Here is a 17,557-nt window from a genome sequence, read left to right on the forward strand (position 1 = left end):
TAAAGTCACATAAATAAGGATTTAGTTCTCCAGAAATCTCGGATATGCGCAAAAGGATGTGATATACTTAAACTTTGCCGAAGCGAAGTACTTTAAAAATGAATACCGTAACTTCTCGTTAAAGCCCAAGTAGTTTATGTCTCGCCACACAATTTCCTAAGTGCATCAACATAAGAAACTCCTTTACTGGGCTGGGGGCTGGAGAAATGCTTAGAAAGTATCCTAAGGGCAGATTAGCGAGCTCTTAATGATCACACTGCAGATATAGTTCTTAAACAAAAACTTTGCAGTACACTACTGCTCCCAAAATGCACAACTTTTCGTAAGATTCGCAATTTTGATTAATTTATAATACATTAAATCATTAATAGATGATGATTTATTATCGTGTTTCAAAATAAAAAAAATCTGAAGATATAGTCTAGTGAAGTCGATGTAGTTTTTATGTCACAGCCAAATAAAAATATTTGTCGCGTGCCAAATAGAAGGACACAAAAGGGCAAAATTCGAGTTTACTTAAATTTATAGTCATCTAAATAAGATTTTAGGAAATTACTCTATTGTCATTGCAACAATGCATCGAAGTGCTATTTGTACTTGGAAACATAATTCAGATTTTTCATGGGAAAACGGGTTTTGCAACCTCTCGGTTGATATCAGATTCGGGATTTCAAACTTAAACAAAATATTAAAACTGATTGATATCAGGTTATAGGTAACTTGGGGTTCAAATTTGAAATCTTGTCCTCGCCAGACCAAATACTAATATATTGCGCATGTAGCGTGTACTTGCTCAGGTTTTTTCAACTCTGGAATGTGTTCTACCACATGGACTAAAACTAAGTTTTGGATAGCATGAGAAACATCATTAGCCTCTCCAATAATGTTAATTAAAATTTAGTCCAAACAACCGCACTATCCAAAAATTTAAAACAAACAAATATTTTTAATTTTTCATTGACTAACAAATGATAATTTAATAATATTTGTTATTAATAATATAGTCCACATCAATGTGAATAGAATGGCGTTATTTTTTGTCGATATCTTTTATAGTTGTGACAAAAAGTGACTTTGAAAGAGGGGCCACTTTCGTATATTTTCAATGATATCTCGACCAAATAATGAGCTAGGGAGTTGAAAATTGGTATATCGGATTTTATCAGAAAAAGCTCTAAATTGCACCAAATCATTTAAATACCAGGGTGAGGCCAATTCTGTATGGAAACACGACCAAAACCTTTCGCATTCAATTCATATCACCAGTTTACTATAACCTGGTTAAATTATAGCCTCTGGTCTAGAAGTGGCTCAAATTCAAACGTTTCTCGAAAATCCCTTACAATATCCTCACCAGCTTTCCATCTATTAAGAAACAATCTATTAAGTAGAATAGGACTTGAACTTTGCAATTACACTTGCACCTCTCCGCTATCCGTACAAGAGAGTGATATTTGAGCACTCAACCTTAGTGGAAATACGTTTTCAAAGTTCAAAAGCATTGTGTTTACTTGTGACAAGTGAGTGTTTAATGTTGTATGAAATTTTGTACACAGACTACACGTACAATCGAGGAAACCTATTATATACACACATTGTAGTGGCACACGCGACCAGACTAACACATTGTGTCCGAAGAGGTTGTCGTTTGTAAAATATTAATACCCTCGATCCACTATGTAAATAGGTACATCTATTCATTGCATAAATATATATATATATATATATATATGTGTGTGTATGTGTGTGTGTGTGTGTTTATACATCCTAGGACAGATCCATGAGCTGAGGTAAAATCCAACTCAATTCAGGGAAGAATGTGAGAGATTGCCAGTGTTCAAAATGGGCATTTGCAATTGGATACGTATTTTCGATCAATATTCTCAAGTAAAAGTTGATATCACTACTGCTTGATATTAGGTTATCCATAGAATTTTATATAATCTTTATTATTTTCATTCGTTTCACAGTAAAATTTTAACTGGAGTACCCACAAATAACTAATGACACATTCACAATGGCATAATTAAACTAGTTCTTAACAATTCAAAAATATATAAAGAGTGAAATCTTTGTGAATATAAATATTAGAAAGATGTTCAGAAATATTAAACATGTTCAGCAAGTTATAATTATAAATAAATGATTAATAAAATAATTTGCAAAAAAATAAGAATATATTTTTCCTTAATTAGTCGATCAATATTCATAATTTTATCTTTAATTACTGATTTTGAGTACAACCACAAAATAAAAACTTGTCTGTGTTAACGTAGAATACGATAATTTATTATTCTATATCTAGTTTACGAATGCCACATTGTAAAATAAGCTCAAAACAAAAATATCCTCTATAAAATATTAATTTTTAACCTGATTACTATGAGCTTATTAAATAAACGCATGGAAAGCTACTTTATGGCAGAATTTACTTTGCGTGAATTTATATATCTGCAAATGCAATTCCGACACAAAATTTCATAATAAGCTTAAAATAAAAATTTCTTCCGTAAAATGTTAGTTATATATGTCATTATATAATATCCTTATATATATAAGAAAATATTTATCATTATTTCATCTGATTACTCTAAGCTTATTAAATAAACTCATGAAAAGCTACTTTGAATTTGAATTTATATATCTACAAATGCAATTCCGATACAAAATTTCATAATAAGCTTAAAAAAAAATTTCTGTAAAATATTAATTTGCTGGTGCTTATTATTTCATCTGATTACTCTAAGCTTATTAAATAATTCCATGAAAAGCTACTTTAAAGCACATTGTGATAATTTACCTCTCGAAAAATTTCACATCTTGATCGCAAATGCAATTCCGACTCGAAATTGCACAATGAGCTCGAAAAAAAAAATTAATTTAATATCAAATTAATTTTTAGACATTCTTATATTTATTATTCTATAAGATTGCTATAAGCTTAACACGTTTGCAGACAGTGAAGGTACAAAAATTGACAGTCATTTTATTTTTAAATTGGTTGTGATATCATCATATTTTATATCCAATATTTTAATCATTATACACGATGAATGCTGTAGCATCCGCACCAAATATTAGGATTTCATTGTAAAATATCATGCGAAACAGTAGGCGATTATGGAATATTGAAATAATAATAAATAGAGTTTTAGAGTGTAATACTTCAGAGTACTGTGGGTACTGTGTGTAGAAGCAAAAATTGAAAAGTTCTAAGCTAAAACTTTCAATGCTAGGTTTCCAGTTGTAATCACGGAAGATTAATTAACATTAGAGGTTTTTATAACCATGTAACAAAAATGCACATACTTTGTGTGAGGCAAAAGTTTTGTTCCGAAGCATACCTGTGCTCGAAGGAAAAAGATCCTCCGGGTCGTGTTAGGGAACCCGTAACAAACTAACAAACAAATTTGCAAGTGGTCTAGCAATCTACTTTATTACTCTTTTCCCCCCGAACGTGCAAGGAACGTCAGTCACGTCTGCCGGGCTTTATAGTCGGTGTATCTGTGCTAAAGCGTATTATACCGTATTATAGCGCCTCGTGCCGGACTAACACCTCTTGTCCGAAAGGGGCGCCGCCGGAGCGCCGTAGCGCCCGGCCGCCGATAATGCCCACCGGGGAGCGCTTGTTTCGGAACGCTTCAAAACTTTCGCGAGCGCAAAGCTCGCTAACACAGAACAAAACAAAAGCTTGTAATGATAATTGGACTAATTGCGCCCGGCTTCAACGTGAATAACACAATCGCACGGCTTTGGACGGGCGATAGTTTGAATTTATGGTACGGCCGGCTGCGTTTGTTAGCAGGCTATATACTATAGAGTAGGGCAGCCTGATAGTTTTTCTACGGTTCGCACTTGAATTTTTTGCTTTCGAGCTTATTGTGCAATTTTGCGTCGGAATTGCATTCGCGAACTGGATATAGAATTTCTAGCGAGGTAAATTATCGTTAACGTACCTTTTCATGAGTTTATTTAATAAGCTCACAGTAATCAGATAAAATAGTAAGTATAGATATGATTAAAAAATAATATAGCTGAATTTTTGTTCGCGTTGAAACCAGATATAGAATTTTTCGCTAGGTAAAATATTTTGTTCGCCAATTCCATAGCTTTTCATGAGTTTATTTAATAAGCTCACAGAAATCTTATGAAATAATAAGTTGAAGACTCAAAAATAATATTCCATAAAAGCCTTACAGTTTCTTAAGGGGCACAACTAATGTAAAATTTTCAAAAAATCAAATTTTCAATTTTTCCATATTTCGATAGGTTATACCTTTAAAAATAACATACCAATATTTTAAATTGATATATTAAATAGTTTTTGAGTCACAGCCATTTAAAGAGTATATATATAGTACAATATAGTATAATGATCATTTAATCTTTAAACGCGTTTTTCTCGAAACAGCATTTTCCGAATTTGCTGCAGCGATTACTCAAAAACAAATGATCCGATCACTATCAAATTTTTTTACATGTTTTATATATAGTTATCCGTAAAATGAACTATCGATTTTTTCTTCGGATCAAAAATCGAAATTTGGCAATCGAAAACGACCAAAATTTTGGGTAAAATTCGACTTTTTTTTTAAAACGCCGTCATTTTGTCAATTTTTGATTTATTCGCTTTATCGTAGTTCATTTTACAGACAATATTATCTAGTTTAATGAGATTTTTTTTTTAATTTCATCCACGTAGAAGGCCGGAATCACTGCAGCAGTGAAAGGCCTTTTTTTGTCGCGCCGTTGGAGATCGACGATAATTCAAAAAATGTTTAATGTTTTTCTTTAAAACTTTTACTATGTATTCTTAAAACATGTATAAATATATTCCTAAAATTTTGAAATGATTGATAAAGTAGTTTTTTTTAATATAAATCCCAAAAATCATCTTTTTTTAGGCGATTGCACTAGTTGTGGCCCTTAAGGTCATTACTGACGATTTGTTTACATTAGTACAAATTTTATTAAAAAAAACGATGATGGAAATCAAATCAGTGTCAATATACAAATATAATTAAAATAAATTAATGAAAAATTATTATTCATATTACTAATCGAGCATGTATTTTGAAACCAATTGCCTTAGGCAACTTGTGCTATTTTACCTTAAAAGAAAATTGGTCTAATCACTAACTTTAGATCTCATTAGAAATAAAAAATACCATAAACAATATTACATAATTTTATCACAGTATAAAATGCTCCTTGAAAGAGCATTCTGTGTACGTTCATTCGTGGATCTAAGAATAAAGTTCTGCTTAAACGTGTCTGACGTTTCGTTCATGTCTCGAGATAAGAGCAATAAAGTAAATTGGCTGGGTCCTTAGAAATTATTATGTCACTAAACTGAAGGTCTGCGCGAGTTCAGATTGTCTGAATAGGAAAAATGAAGAATAGTCACAAACTTTATAAAAGAGAGGTAAACGAAAATCTTAGAATAAATAATATTAATAATAAAATAATATTAGAATAAATAATGTGTCCTAAAATGATAGATCTCAGTAAATTAGTGTCGTTCAAAGTCATCCCAAAATTTATTTATCATTATCCTGATTGGTTATTTTCTGACCGTCGGTCATTTTCCGAATTGGCCGGGCGGTCCGGCGTCGAGAAAGTCATTACCAAAAATGTCTTCCCATATCAATGTGTTAAAGGCGCTTAAATGGGCAGTAGTGCGGTCTGACCAAGGGGGCCACGGACTGAATACGACCACCCTACATGCACTCTATACCATTATAATAGTATCGCTCTCTCAAAACGATCCCGGTAATGGCTTCGAAACTTATTAAGCGCACAATCATCAGGAACAAAATTATTAACGAACGCGAAATTAATTTTCTCTTCACGTGCCCGTATTTCATAAAACAGATCAAAGTAAATTGTGGGCTTGCGTTACCGTGTTGGATACAAATAATTCTTCTTAACGGAATACCGTTTTAACGCTTTATGTAGGTATACTTTATAAGACGAACGTGTATATAAGTTACATGAAAGGTGTATTCGTATACAAGGGATGTTCATCCCTTGGGCAGTTATCGCGCTGGGGTTGTATATAATGAATTATTTTCTTCTTTAAGACAATCATCCGCTACTCAACGGCCATTCTGTGAAATTACATGATTGTATTTATCATATTTATCTTATAAAATATTACGTAAGTACACGTATCTACCAGCAACGTTATGGTATACTTTTATATAAAAAGATTGTGGATTTTATACGCGCTCTTTCACAAGAGGACTTAACAATTTTGCTTTATGAAGATAGGATTTGGTGATTCGATTTTATTAAATTGATGACAATTATGAAATTCAAATTTAATGTGTGAAAATATTTTTCATTTTAACAAATTGAGATGGACACAACTATGAAAAAAAATATTAGTAAAATATCCACTTCTTCACTGTTCTGGCATATTAATAGTAAATCTAAATTATCATTAGAAAACAAAATTTTACTTTATAAAGCCACAATAAAACCGATTTGGACTTATGGCGTAGAGTTGTGGGGCTGCGCCAGTATATCAAGAATTTCATCTATCCAAAGGAAACAATATAAAATTTTAGGGTGTATTGCAAATGCACCTTGGTATGTCAGCAACCAAATACTACATAACGATCTAAAGATCGATACTGTCCAAGAGGTAGTGAAAAACAGAAGTGGAATTCATCGCGACAAGATCATCAACCACTATAACCCCAAATTAATTTCCGTATTACAAACATCACATATTAGAAGATTGAAGAAGAAGCATCCCTTCGATCTAATGCATTAAAATGGAGTAGCCCACAGGGGTGATCTCCGTCATGTCATATATATAGAACTCCAGTACTGTTACTGGAGTTCTAATAATCAACACAATAACTTATAGAATTTTTTTTTCTGATTGCTATTTAATTATTGTAAAAAAAATCCACTTCTGATCAAGCCTGACACCAGTATTCATAAATCATAATAAACAACATATTTAGGAACGCAGTATTGATAATTTTTGGGCAACAAAATGTGTTAGAAATTCTACAAGTTTTGTAGTAGTATTCACACTAATTATAATAAAATGTAATTATTAAAATAAACTTGCCTGGTTTAATGCAAGACATGCCACACGCTCCATCACACAAACATTTCTTCTTCTTAGACTTGCAATCCTCGTCTGAAGAACATTTTCGAAGACATTTCTGACCCTGAAATAAAATTCATATGTATTTACTTTATACAATACATGTATTTGCTCTTTACATATAAACTACAACAATTACCACAATTCATAACCTTATCTTATACCAACACTGCAATTTATAACCAGGAACAATCGTACTTTTCTAACAAAAAATATTTATTCATGAATCACTTTGTACAATTACACCGATAAAAGAATGTCTGATTATAAAATTACTACTGTAAAAGAACACATTAATGTTGATAAGAGCTAAAAGCTCTTGGAAAAGTTTGCTAAGTATATGCATAGTTCAAAATGCACTTTCTCACAATAATGCCACCAAATATGCAAATTATTTTCTGACAGAAATTAAAAGTTAGAACTTTTAAAAAGCTCTGGAGGTGGATAGTAATAAATGTCACCTAGAGATAATAAGTACAATCTCTACATTTTAAAATTTAAAAATTAATTTGAAAATGCATTGTATAAGAATTATTATCTATTTAGTTCCAAGAAAGTTTGTAGGATTAAAATCAAATTTTTAATATTTTTCTTTTCGTTTTTCAGAAATATAAATGTTAAAAATGTGTTTTGATTAGTGTCATTGATTTTTGTAGTTTTCAAAATAACTGGTGTTTTTATCACAAAAGAAAGCTCAAAACTTATGAATGCCTTTTTACAAAAAAATCCCAATAACTGATTATTTTTTTATAACTGTATATATTGTATATTATATCTATTGAACTAAATCGTTGAAGTCTTATAAATATAAAAACAAAAATTTCTCTACCATAAGTTTCGTAGCGCTTGAGGGAAATAAATAACCATTCTCTATACTTAGTTCGATTTTTAATACCCCCTTGGCACAATTTCAGAATTCCAACCCACTGAAGTAAAAGCAGAAACGTTCCGAAGTATTACTTTAGTATATCTATCTCTCAAAATCGGATTTTCCTGGTGAATTCGAGAGTTCGAGCCCAAATCACTAAATAGTTTCCTCCTGGATAGCGCAAAGACGTGACGCCATTAACGAAAAACAATCAGGGCCATCAATTCCGATGGCGTGTATTAGATTAAGCTCATGTAGCCTCCTGTATTTGCCATTAATATGGCTTTAAGTCTTTAAACATTCCACGTTGTAGGGGCATTACGTTTATTGTGATTGGTTTAATCCGGGAATAACATAAATGCAATTTAGGAAGTACAACTTGCAAAGATACTGGAGTACCATTTCAAAATATTAGGGAAACAAATATGAACATTCAGGAGCATTTGAGAAAGTCATCAGAACATTACTGAAGTTTATTTCTGATAGGGTTCCTAGATCATTGTTATGGAAAATAATCAAATCTATCAATCATGTTTCGTGTAATTGGTTCAAAATAGTAAGAAGCTACTCTTGAATCCAAGATAGCAGGAGGTTACTCTAAAATTTCATCCAAAAGATTGGGAAACATGTAAAAGCACATGGATGATTTTAGACAATTTCGACTCGTTTTTATAAGACAGCTTTATTTGAGAAACAAATAATTGGTAGATTCTTCTCTAAATCTCAAATTTTATTGATAAAGTCAATGATTTACACATATCGCAAAGTTTATGCGATAAAGCCAAATGCCACTTCCACCTAATTTTTAACTTCCCATAGGGCAAGTCATAGTAATCGCAAAAAATTGAAAATGAAAATTTTTATATATCTTTACGTTTCAAAATCTTCTAAACATTTTGGCATACATTAGAAAAAATGGATGTATGTGTGTGTGTATGTGTGTGTGTGCGGATACAAATTTTCGTCGATGATTTCGGGAACACGGATGAAGCGATTTGAATAATTAAAAAGACATTCGGTTTGTATTGATAAGGAGACGTGCTTTGACGAAGGCACGTCTAGCCGTTCCGAGATATGGGGCAAAAAGTGCCAAAAACGGTAGCTCAGTTTTTAAGAGAACGAAGCGTTCGATTTGAATAATTCAAAAAACATTTTACTTGTATTAACAAGATGAAGAACTGATCAAATTTTCATGAAGGCAGGTATAGCGGTTTCGGAGATCTAGCGGTCTAAAATGATCATTAGACATATACACACCAAATTATCAGATATTTTATAGAGATTTTAACAATAAGTATAAATTTTGTTTACATTCCTATGGGTTCCGTGCTAATGTTTATCAGTTAGACGGCGACGCGGCGCTTACGCGCTTCGATATTTTGTCTCTATGCAGTTAAAGCAGCATGATTGCTTTGAAAAAATGTTCAGAATTTCCAAAATAATTCAAAATAATTTTTTCTGCAAAAAGTCTTTATTTTCAAAAAAAGGAAATTTTTGTCAAAAGTTTATAGTTTTTCAAAATTCTAATTTTTTCAGAGTAATTTTTTTTCAAAAATGTTAATCTTTTTTAAAAAAAATAATTTTTGGTACGGGAAGTTCCAGCAATTTTATTTTATTATTATTTAGTTATTTGTGTTAGATTGAACCATGCTGCTTTCTCTATTGCCATCAAGGTACCTTTTAGTCCTTAAACATTGTACGTTGTAGAACATTATGTTTATTGCGATTGGTTTAAGCCAGATGCAATTCAAGAAATAGAAACGATCCAAGATAGTAGAAGATTACTCTAGAAATTACACAGAAAATCGTTCAGAAAAACTGGGACACATGCAAAAACACAAGTATTAGCACATATGAAAATGCTTCTCAAAAAACTCTTAAGTTTAATCAATTTTGATGGAATATCACGAGACCAATGTCTGTTTCCTAAAGATCCAGGTGAATAAAATCATTTGTACTACTTCATGAATAGTTAGTTATTCGTGTACCAGATTAGGCTTATACAACTTTGTGTATTACCATTAATATAACTTTAAGTCTTAAAACATTCCATGTTGAGGAAGCATTACGTTTATAATGATTAGTTTAAGCCAGAAATAACATAAATGCAGAATAATCTCTTGAAGATACTTGAGTATTACTCTGAGATTCATTCAGAAATTCCTTCAGAGAAATTGCAAATTATGGAAATATATAAATAATATACTGGTAAAGGATATATGATAGTATTCTAAAATGTAAATATATTGCATTTAAATGATTTTGCAATGTAATATTTTGTGAGATTAATGATTATGAAGTTACATAACTCTAAATAATAAAAGATTACCAAAATAATACTTTTTACCACTGCAGAATGATTTATCTCTGCAAGGCAAGTTCTATGAACCATTACGGTTTTTATGGAACCTCCATGTAACATAATAGCTCTCACGTATAGAAAAGGTAATTAACTAACTTATTTTTGCCGTTTTCACAAAGAAAAACTGTTTTTGCTTAAAAGAGTACTTTTTCAAGAAAAAGTTCATAAAAAATGACAATGTAATTTTGTTTTATATATTACAAAGTGTTTTTAGTACATGTGTTGCTCGAGCTGCTTTTTATAGAACCATTGCAAACAGTTTCGACAAAGTTCTGTAATTTCTTGCGTTCCGTATTAGATTAGATTTTGTTTCGGAAAGTGTTATTATATGATGTTTTTAAATTTAATTCAATGGGAATGGAAATTTAATATGGAACTATATAATTTATTTTTACAACTTATAGTTATTTCTATTACTGCTATTATTAACTTACTAGTAAAGTGGCTTGTTCCTCATCCCTTGGACAATCAGGTGATGGTGAATTCCTTGGATTTTTATAAACTCGTCCATCGTCATCAGCTTCAGAAGAGTCATCATCACCACCTTCCTCCCAATCATCATCATCATCATCATCAGCATCAGCTGCTTCTGCAGGGGCTTTTGTTGGACCTGCCAGACCTAAAAATAATAAAAAAAATAAATAACCAAATTAGAAATTCCCTTGTATAAAAATGTCTCTCTATATGTATCTAGAGACAACTTTATGTAACCTTTATTACTTTTTTAGTATAAAGCTACAGATATTTTCTATTTATCCTTGTCAGTAAAGTTGACAAGGAGAATTCGTAGCTTCTCTTCATTACAAAAATTGTCTTGAGGTAGGTACATGAGTTATATAAAGTTTTGCAACTGAGTTAACCTAAATAAAATTTAAACTTTTGTTATCTGTAAGCGTTTATCCATAATGCAGGTATTCATGCAGCTCAGCAAACTTTTTATGAAAAAAAAACTCTTCAAATAGTTTTGTATGGAATATAAAGTAATAATATATATATATATATATATATATATATATATATATATTTGATTTTTATAAAAAGATTTTTATAAAAAGATAGATTTGATTTTTATGAAAAAGAAAACTCTTCAAATAGTTTTGTATGGAATATAAAGTAATATATATATATATATATATATATATATATATATATATTTGATGCTATGAGTAAATATATATTAAACCCAAGAGAGTTGGAGTTTTATCGAATAAAACTTTAGTTAATTTTTAATTGTTTAGTTTAGTCTCCAGATACCAACACAATTTCAAAAACTTTTATCAGAGGCGGTTGAAAAATATTACAAATATTTTTGTAACATTTTTCCACTATACAAAATTGCCAAAAAAAATGACAGACGTTTATCTTCATACACTTTTTCGATTTTTGTTTCCTTTATATATATGTGCATAATGTGTAATTTTATAGCATAGTGCAAATGCAGCCGAGATTTGCTCTGTTCTAAAAGGCTAAATATTTTACGTTTCTAACATGCTTGGCATTTTCCTTTTATGTTTTCAATTTTACGATCAAAGAACATATATTGGAAATGTACTATGTAGTAACATACCGAGACTTTCTAGAATTTTTCGCGGGTCGACGCATGTCATACAGGGTAATAAAATTCCCGTGTATGTAATGATTTTTCTATCAAATAAGCAATTGGAAAAATGAAACATAGAGATCTTATTACGGTTGTATAAGCCATATACCACACGGTAATATATAAATCACTCACTATATCGAATCATAATGTTCATATTGCAATAGTTCAATTAGGAGTGCAAAATTTTAAAATATAGCCGGGAAAAGCAATTCAAAAGTAATAAAATATGAAATCCATTATATGACCAATATTAAATCTTCTCGGAAGTATAGATGAGAACTAACTAAAGTGCACTCAAATCATATACTGCATGTTTCACAATTCCGTTAGAATTTTATAGCTCTTCAGTATTGATTCTCTCGGGACACTTAGAATTATTTGCTTTGTTTGCACTATATTTTATGTCTGATGATATAAAATAACCGTTTCGGACTCTATACTAGTTTGGACCACTATACAACTTCGCCTAATAAACTTTCTGTGTCCTGGGAACGAAAATGTAAATGGCAGATGTTTTAACACATGAGTTCGAGAATTCCATTTAATTAAAACAAAGTAATTTTAAATGTCCCGATTTTCAACACTTTTTTTAATCAAGGCTTAAGTAATGGATTTTGACTGAGGGTTTAATTAAAATTAGATATAGTAAGGTTCTGGACAATGGGATATAAATGTGAGCAAAAACTCTATGTGGGTAGTTAATAAATCAGATGGAACAATTATAACTTTTAATATATGGGAATTCTATGAGAATAAATTTTGCCTGGTTTAACCATTGGTCTATAGTACAGTGCTTATTACATACTAGAGATGGGTAACTCACTCCGGAGTTATCACTCCGATTCAACTCCTTCCTTGGAGTGAATCCGAGTGGAGTTGTCTGATTTTGATTCCCAAGTTTTTTGTCAATTTGAGATTTATATGCATATTGAAATGCATAAAATAGTAATTATTATAATAAAATGAACAAAAATGTTTGAACTATTTGTAAACTATTTTCAAAGTCTTAATAAATCCTTAGATATGTTAACAACACACTAGTGAACACATTTTTGTCAAGTATTATGATTCAAAGTTGTCGGAGTTGTGGAGTTGTTAAGTGGATATAACTCCTCTCTGAAGCGAAGTCAAATCCTAACCGAAACGGCTTCGGATATGATAAGCCCATCTCTATTACATACTATTACATGTGAGTATTTTTTGTGTCATTTGAAGTTGATAAAATAATTAAAAATAGTACCCACTTTTGTAAGGCTAGGATGTTAACCTGCAAAATAAACTTATAAAAATTCATTCATTTATTTTTGATTAATGTAACGTCCGAACATTAGAACTCTACCGATTATTGATCTTTTATCATTCAAATTGAAATCTCAAAATTCCACGTTCATCCCAAATATATGCAAACCTTATTGTATGATCGGCAATGGAGATTATCAGGTGCCCGAAATAAATTGCAACTGGGAATACATTAATGCAAACGTTCTAATATGAACGTATTGATATACGAATTTAATTACATTGAACACTAATTTGAATAGAAATTATTTACTGAAATCAGTGAATATAATAATGCTGTTGAATATATTATCATTTAATAATAGAGAGCCTCGTTCACGAGGCTTCCAGTAGAATGAGCTTCTAAATCCCTTTATCCAGAAATGTGGTATTGCATTCATAAAATAGCTCTATTATGTTAAATAGTGCTAAATATATAATAAATAGTGTTAAATTACTTACTATAATTATTATAAAAAACTAACTAGTTTTATATAATAATCTGTTATTAGATCAAAAAAGCTCATTTAAAATAAAATTTATTAACAGATATTTAGAAAAAAATGTACGGAATCTGCAGTAAACCAATTTACCGCAAACTGTATCAAAGTTTTATATCAAACACGTAGTCGACAATATCAACAAAATCTATATATAAAATTATATACTGAATAATGAATTCATTATAATTATCCCAATATGAAATTGCAATTGCAAAAAACATGTATATTTGAAATTTATATGCGTATTTATTTTCCGTTATTCTATGCATAATATTGGATTTATATTCATTTATAAACTTAATGATTATTTTATTCAACAAACAAAATATCTCAAAATACAAATACAATACCCGATTTATGTGTTAAAATGAATATAAATCGAAAACGCGCGCTACTATATAAATTGTTTCCTGCAAAAATACTTCCTGCTACATGCAAATATGGAACATTTATAAATATATACATATATATATATATATGTGTGTATATAAAATAATACGTATTTACGCTATACCATCATTTCGTAGAAAAACAAGAAAAATAGAACTTGGCATGCAGTCATCTTTATTGTCATCGATCAAGTTCTTTCCTTAGGCCAATATAATCACAGGACTATTGTACTACGTTCCATGAATACATAAAAGCTTGCAATTAACGATAACGCTCAAACATTTATTTCTGTACTATTATATAAAAGCTACAAAATACAATACAACAATAGTTGCGAAACGTCTCTGTAATATACCAAATTAGACAGACAATTTTACAAAAAGTATTCTTGTAAGATCTACTGTTTGATAGACTACAAATAAAGATAAAAAAGTTGAAGCTGAAGGTTTATAGGTTTCGTTGGCAGTTGCACATCAGAAAATCGTTGGGACCGTTTCCTTGCGACAAAATATTGGTATAAGAATTTTTTAATACTGTTACATGGCCACGAAGGGCTTCGATTTCCTGTTGTGCGTCTTCAAAGTGTTCACTTAGGACGTTGATCTGGCATTGCATGCGTTGTCGAATTTCATCACGATCGTTTATTGCGGATCTCGCCGCAGCACGATTCAAAGCTAAATCCTTTTCCAATGAGAAAACTCTTTCTTGCAGCATTTTCTTCTGGACCTCGTGGCGATCTTTCAATCTCTGAACCTGTCTTGCACATTCTTCACGTACCGTGTTTAGTTGCTGAACAGCTCTTTGTGCTTCTGATAATTGTTGTTCCAGCTCCTTGATCCTCGACATGCTGTCCGCGCAACCTTGAAGTTCCGACTCCATCTGGTTACGTAAATCGTTGTATTTGGTTTCAATAGATTTAACATTTGCCATCAAAGCTGCGTTGTCTTCTTCTAACGATTTCTGGGTTAATCTTGATGAATCCAATTCGCACATGAGACACCGTTCTCTTTCCTTGCAAGAACCCATCTCTATTCGCATCTGTTCCATGCACTTTTCGAGCTTAGCTTTCTCATCCAAAGCTTCTTGACATTTTAGTTGAGTAGTTTCCAGTATGAATGGTAAAGGTGACAGCTCCTGAAGTTTATCCTGAAACATTTTCTTAACGCGTTGCAGTTCTTGATTGACTTGTTCGCTGATGCGCATATTATCACGTTCCAGAATATCTACTTGTCTCCGCAATTCCTCGACAAACTGTTGGGCCTGTAAATACTTCTTACGATATTCATCCATCTGGTCCATGGTATCCTGAGCTTGTAGACGACAGTCTTCTAATTCATCACATAGCTCTCTATTTGTATCTTTCAATTTCTCGATCTCGGCCTTCAACTCGTTGATGTCTGGCGTGGGTTCTTTTGGTGTTTTCTTACCACAAGAGCAACAAGGATTTTTTCCGCCTGCTGGGGCGGCGGAGCTGCCTTTCTCAGTGCGCTGTTTAACAGAGCAAAGATCTTTGTGCATGGCCTTCATTTCTCGTTCCATGTTACTTAATTTTTCTTGCAAATCGTAGCCGGTACTTGCGCTGGGTGGGTGTTTGTTCGCGCATGGTGTCAATGCTGCGATCAGCTGACCAGCGCACATTTGTGGACAACGGCCCTCCATTGTCTCATTGAAAATCCGCCCTGCACGCTCAGAAAAACGCCACTAGAATTTTGATAGTAATTGGGATTGATTTAAATTATGTTACATTTTTGTTTGTGACATGTGATGGAATTTTCATCGAGGACTAGATGCTATGTCATCAAGTGGCTAGTATGTGTCATAATTCAACTGACAATATTTTGATTATTGTTGTCACTATTTTATAGTATTTATCCAAATTTGTATGCATTCGCACTAGATATAAGTAAAACCGGACTCGTAAAATAGGCAAGTTTTGAAAAAGCTTTAAAAGTACTATATAAATTATAATACTAGATACATAAATAAATAATATATATGCATACTTTAATTTGAAGTTGATAAATATATCAACACGTCTCCTGAATCTCACAATAATTAACAGATATATTATATATTCCTCTTGGGAATAACGCAGAATATCGACAAATTCAATCAATCTATGCAAATCCAAATGCCAGCGCCAAGGAAATTACACTCCGTTATTTGTATTTTATATCATATTTTACTCACGTCATTTTAAGTTATTCATCCCCCGAATCAATATTTCGAAAAGACACGAATATATAAATATAATAATATAGTAGAATAATAGTGTTCTATTATTTTTGCGACTGAAAATATATATACAGTGAGCAATTTGAATTCTGCACAAACACCTGCTCGGATTCATTTTATTGACTATAAATATTGAGATATTAACATTATTACTACCCTACCTCATAAAGATATATTTTTTAAGTTCAAAATATAAAGCCTAGAGATAAAAATATCATTCATACATTGCCGATAAATTATTATAATGTACTTACAAATGGAATAAATTTAGAATATGAGTAATATTTCATTTCAGGAACAGATCTATTTGTTATAATTTGTTAGCGATTCTTATATTTCATTGTGAAAGTCGCAAAAGCATTATTTGGACGTCTGCCAAAATCTAATTTCGTGTATAGAGTACGAGCTATTGAATAATCAATATTTATTTAATACTCCGAATATCGTATTTCCGTAATTGTGAGATATAGAAAATAATTATAAAATATTTAGACACAAATTATTCAATAACGGTAAAAGAAACATCCAAAATAAGAAATATGAATATCCTATAAGTTTTGTTAAATGATTAAAAGTTTTTGCAGTCTTTGTTATATAGAGTAAGAAACGTTTCGAGACCATCATTTGTGTCATCATCAGTGCATCATACTGTATCATAAAATGTATAATCTTTGAAACAAATTTGCTGACTTGCATTGTTTTATAGAACTTGGTCAAGATTTGACCATGGCCTTTTCTATTTAACCCGGAACCCTTTGGGGTAGGGAGTATAAATGTATAAAAATAAATACCTGTAACTTATAATATCTGAGAGACTAACAAAAGTAACGAGAGGAGAAGGTTGTAGAGTGAAGATTAATAAACATCGTAAACGAAATAGTGGTTTTATTCACATATCTTATGGTAACAGGATATTTATAATTTACAGTCCACTTATTATCTAATTAATAATAGTGATTCCCACCAGGACTGTTGGTTCAAATATGTACCAATTCAAAAGACCGATGGTTCACCAGTCTCTCGGAAGTCTTATTTATCAAAAGAGTGAACCTTTACCAAGGACTTATATTTCGAAAACCTTTCTTCTAATACCTTCTATAAAATCCCTTCACATATTGACACAAAATAACGTAAAAGTTACGGCCAATTTCCACACATGTTTTTAATACTGCACACGTAGTAGAATTCCAGA

At 31.2% G+C, this 17,557-nt stretch overlaps 1 protein-coding gene across 1 annotated transcript; it reads right to left on the reverse strand.

Annotated features, from left to right (window-relative positions):
• Nucleotides 1-5,347: 5,347 nt before the first annotated feature.
• Nucleotides 5,348-15,789, reverse strand: LOC113383181 (myosin-9-like). Its single transcript, XM_026621427.1, has 4 exons — nucleotides 14,622-15,789; nucleotides 10,791-10,975; nucleotides 7,088-7,190; nucleotides 5,348-5,379 (listed from the first exon to the last, which is right to left on the reverse strand). The coding sequence occupies exons 1-4, from the start codon at nucleotides 15,787-15,789 to the stop codon at nucleotides 5,348-5,350; spliced, it is 1,488 nt and encodes a 495-aa protein (XP_026477212.1).
• Between the last annotated feature and the right edge of the window lie 1,768 nt (nucleotides 15,790-17,557).

This window comes from Ctenocephalides felis, unplaced genomic scaffold (assembly GCF_003426905.1).
Source record: "Ctenocephalides felis isolate EL2017-DRISC unplaced genomic scaffold, ASM342690v1 CF-g0.4_SCAFFOLD_03570, whole genome shotgun sequence".
NCBI lineage: Eukaryota > Metazoa > Arthropoda > Insecta > Siphonaptera > Pulicidae > Ctenocephalides > Ctenocephalides felis.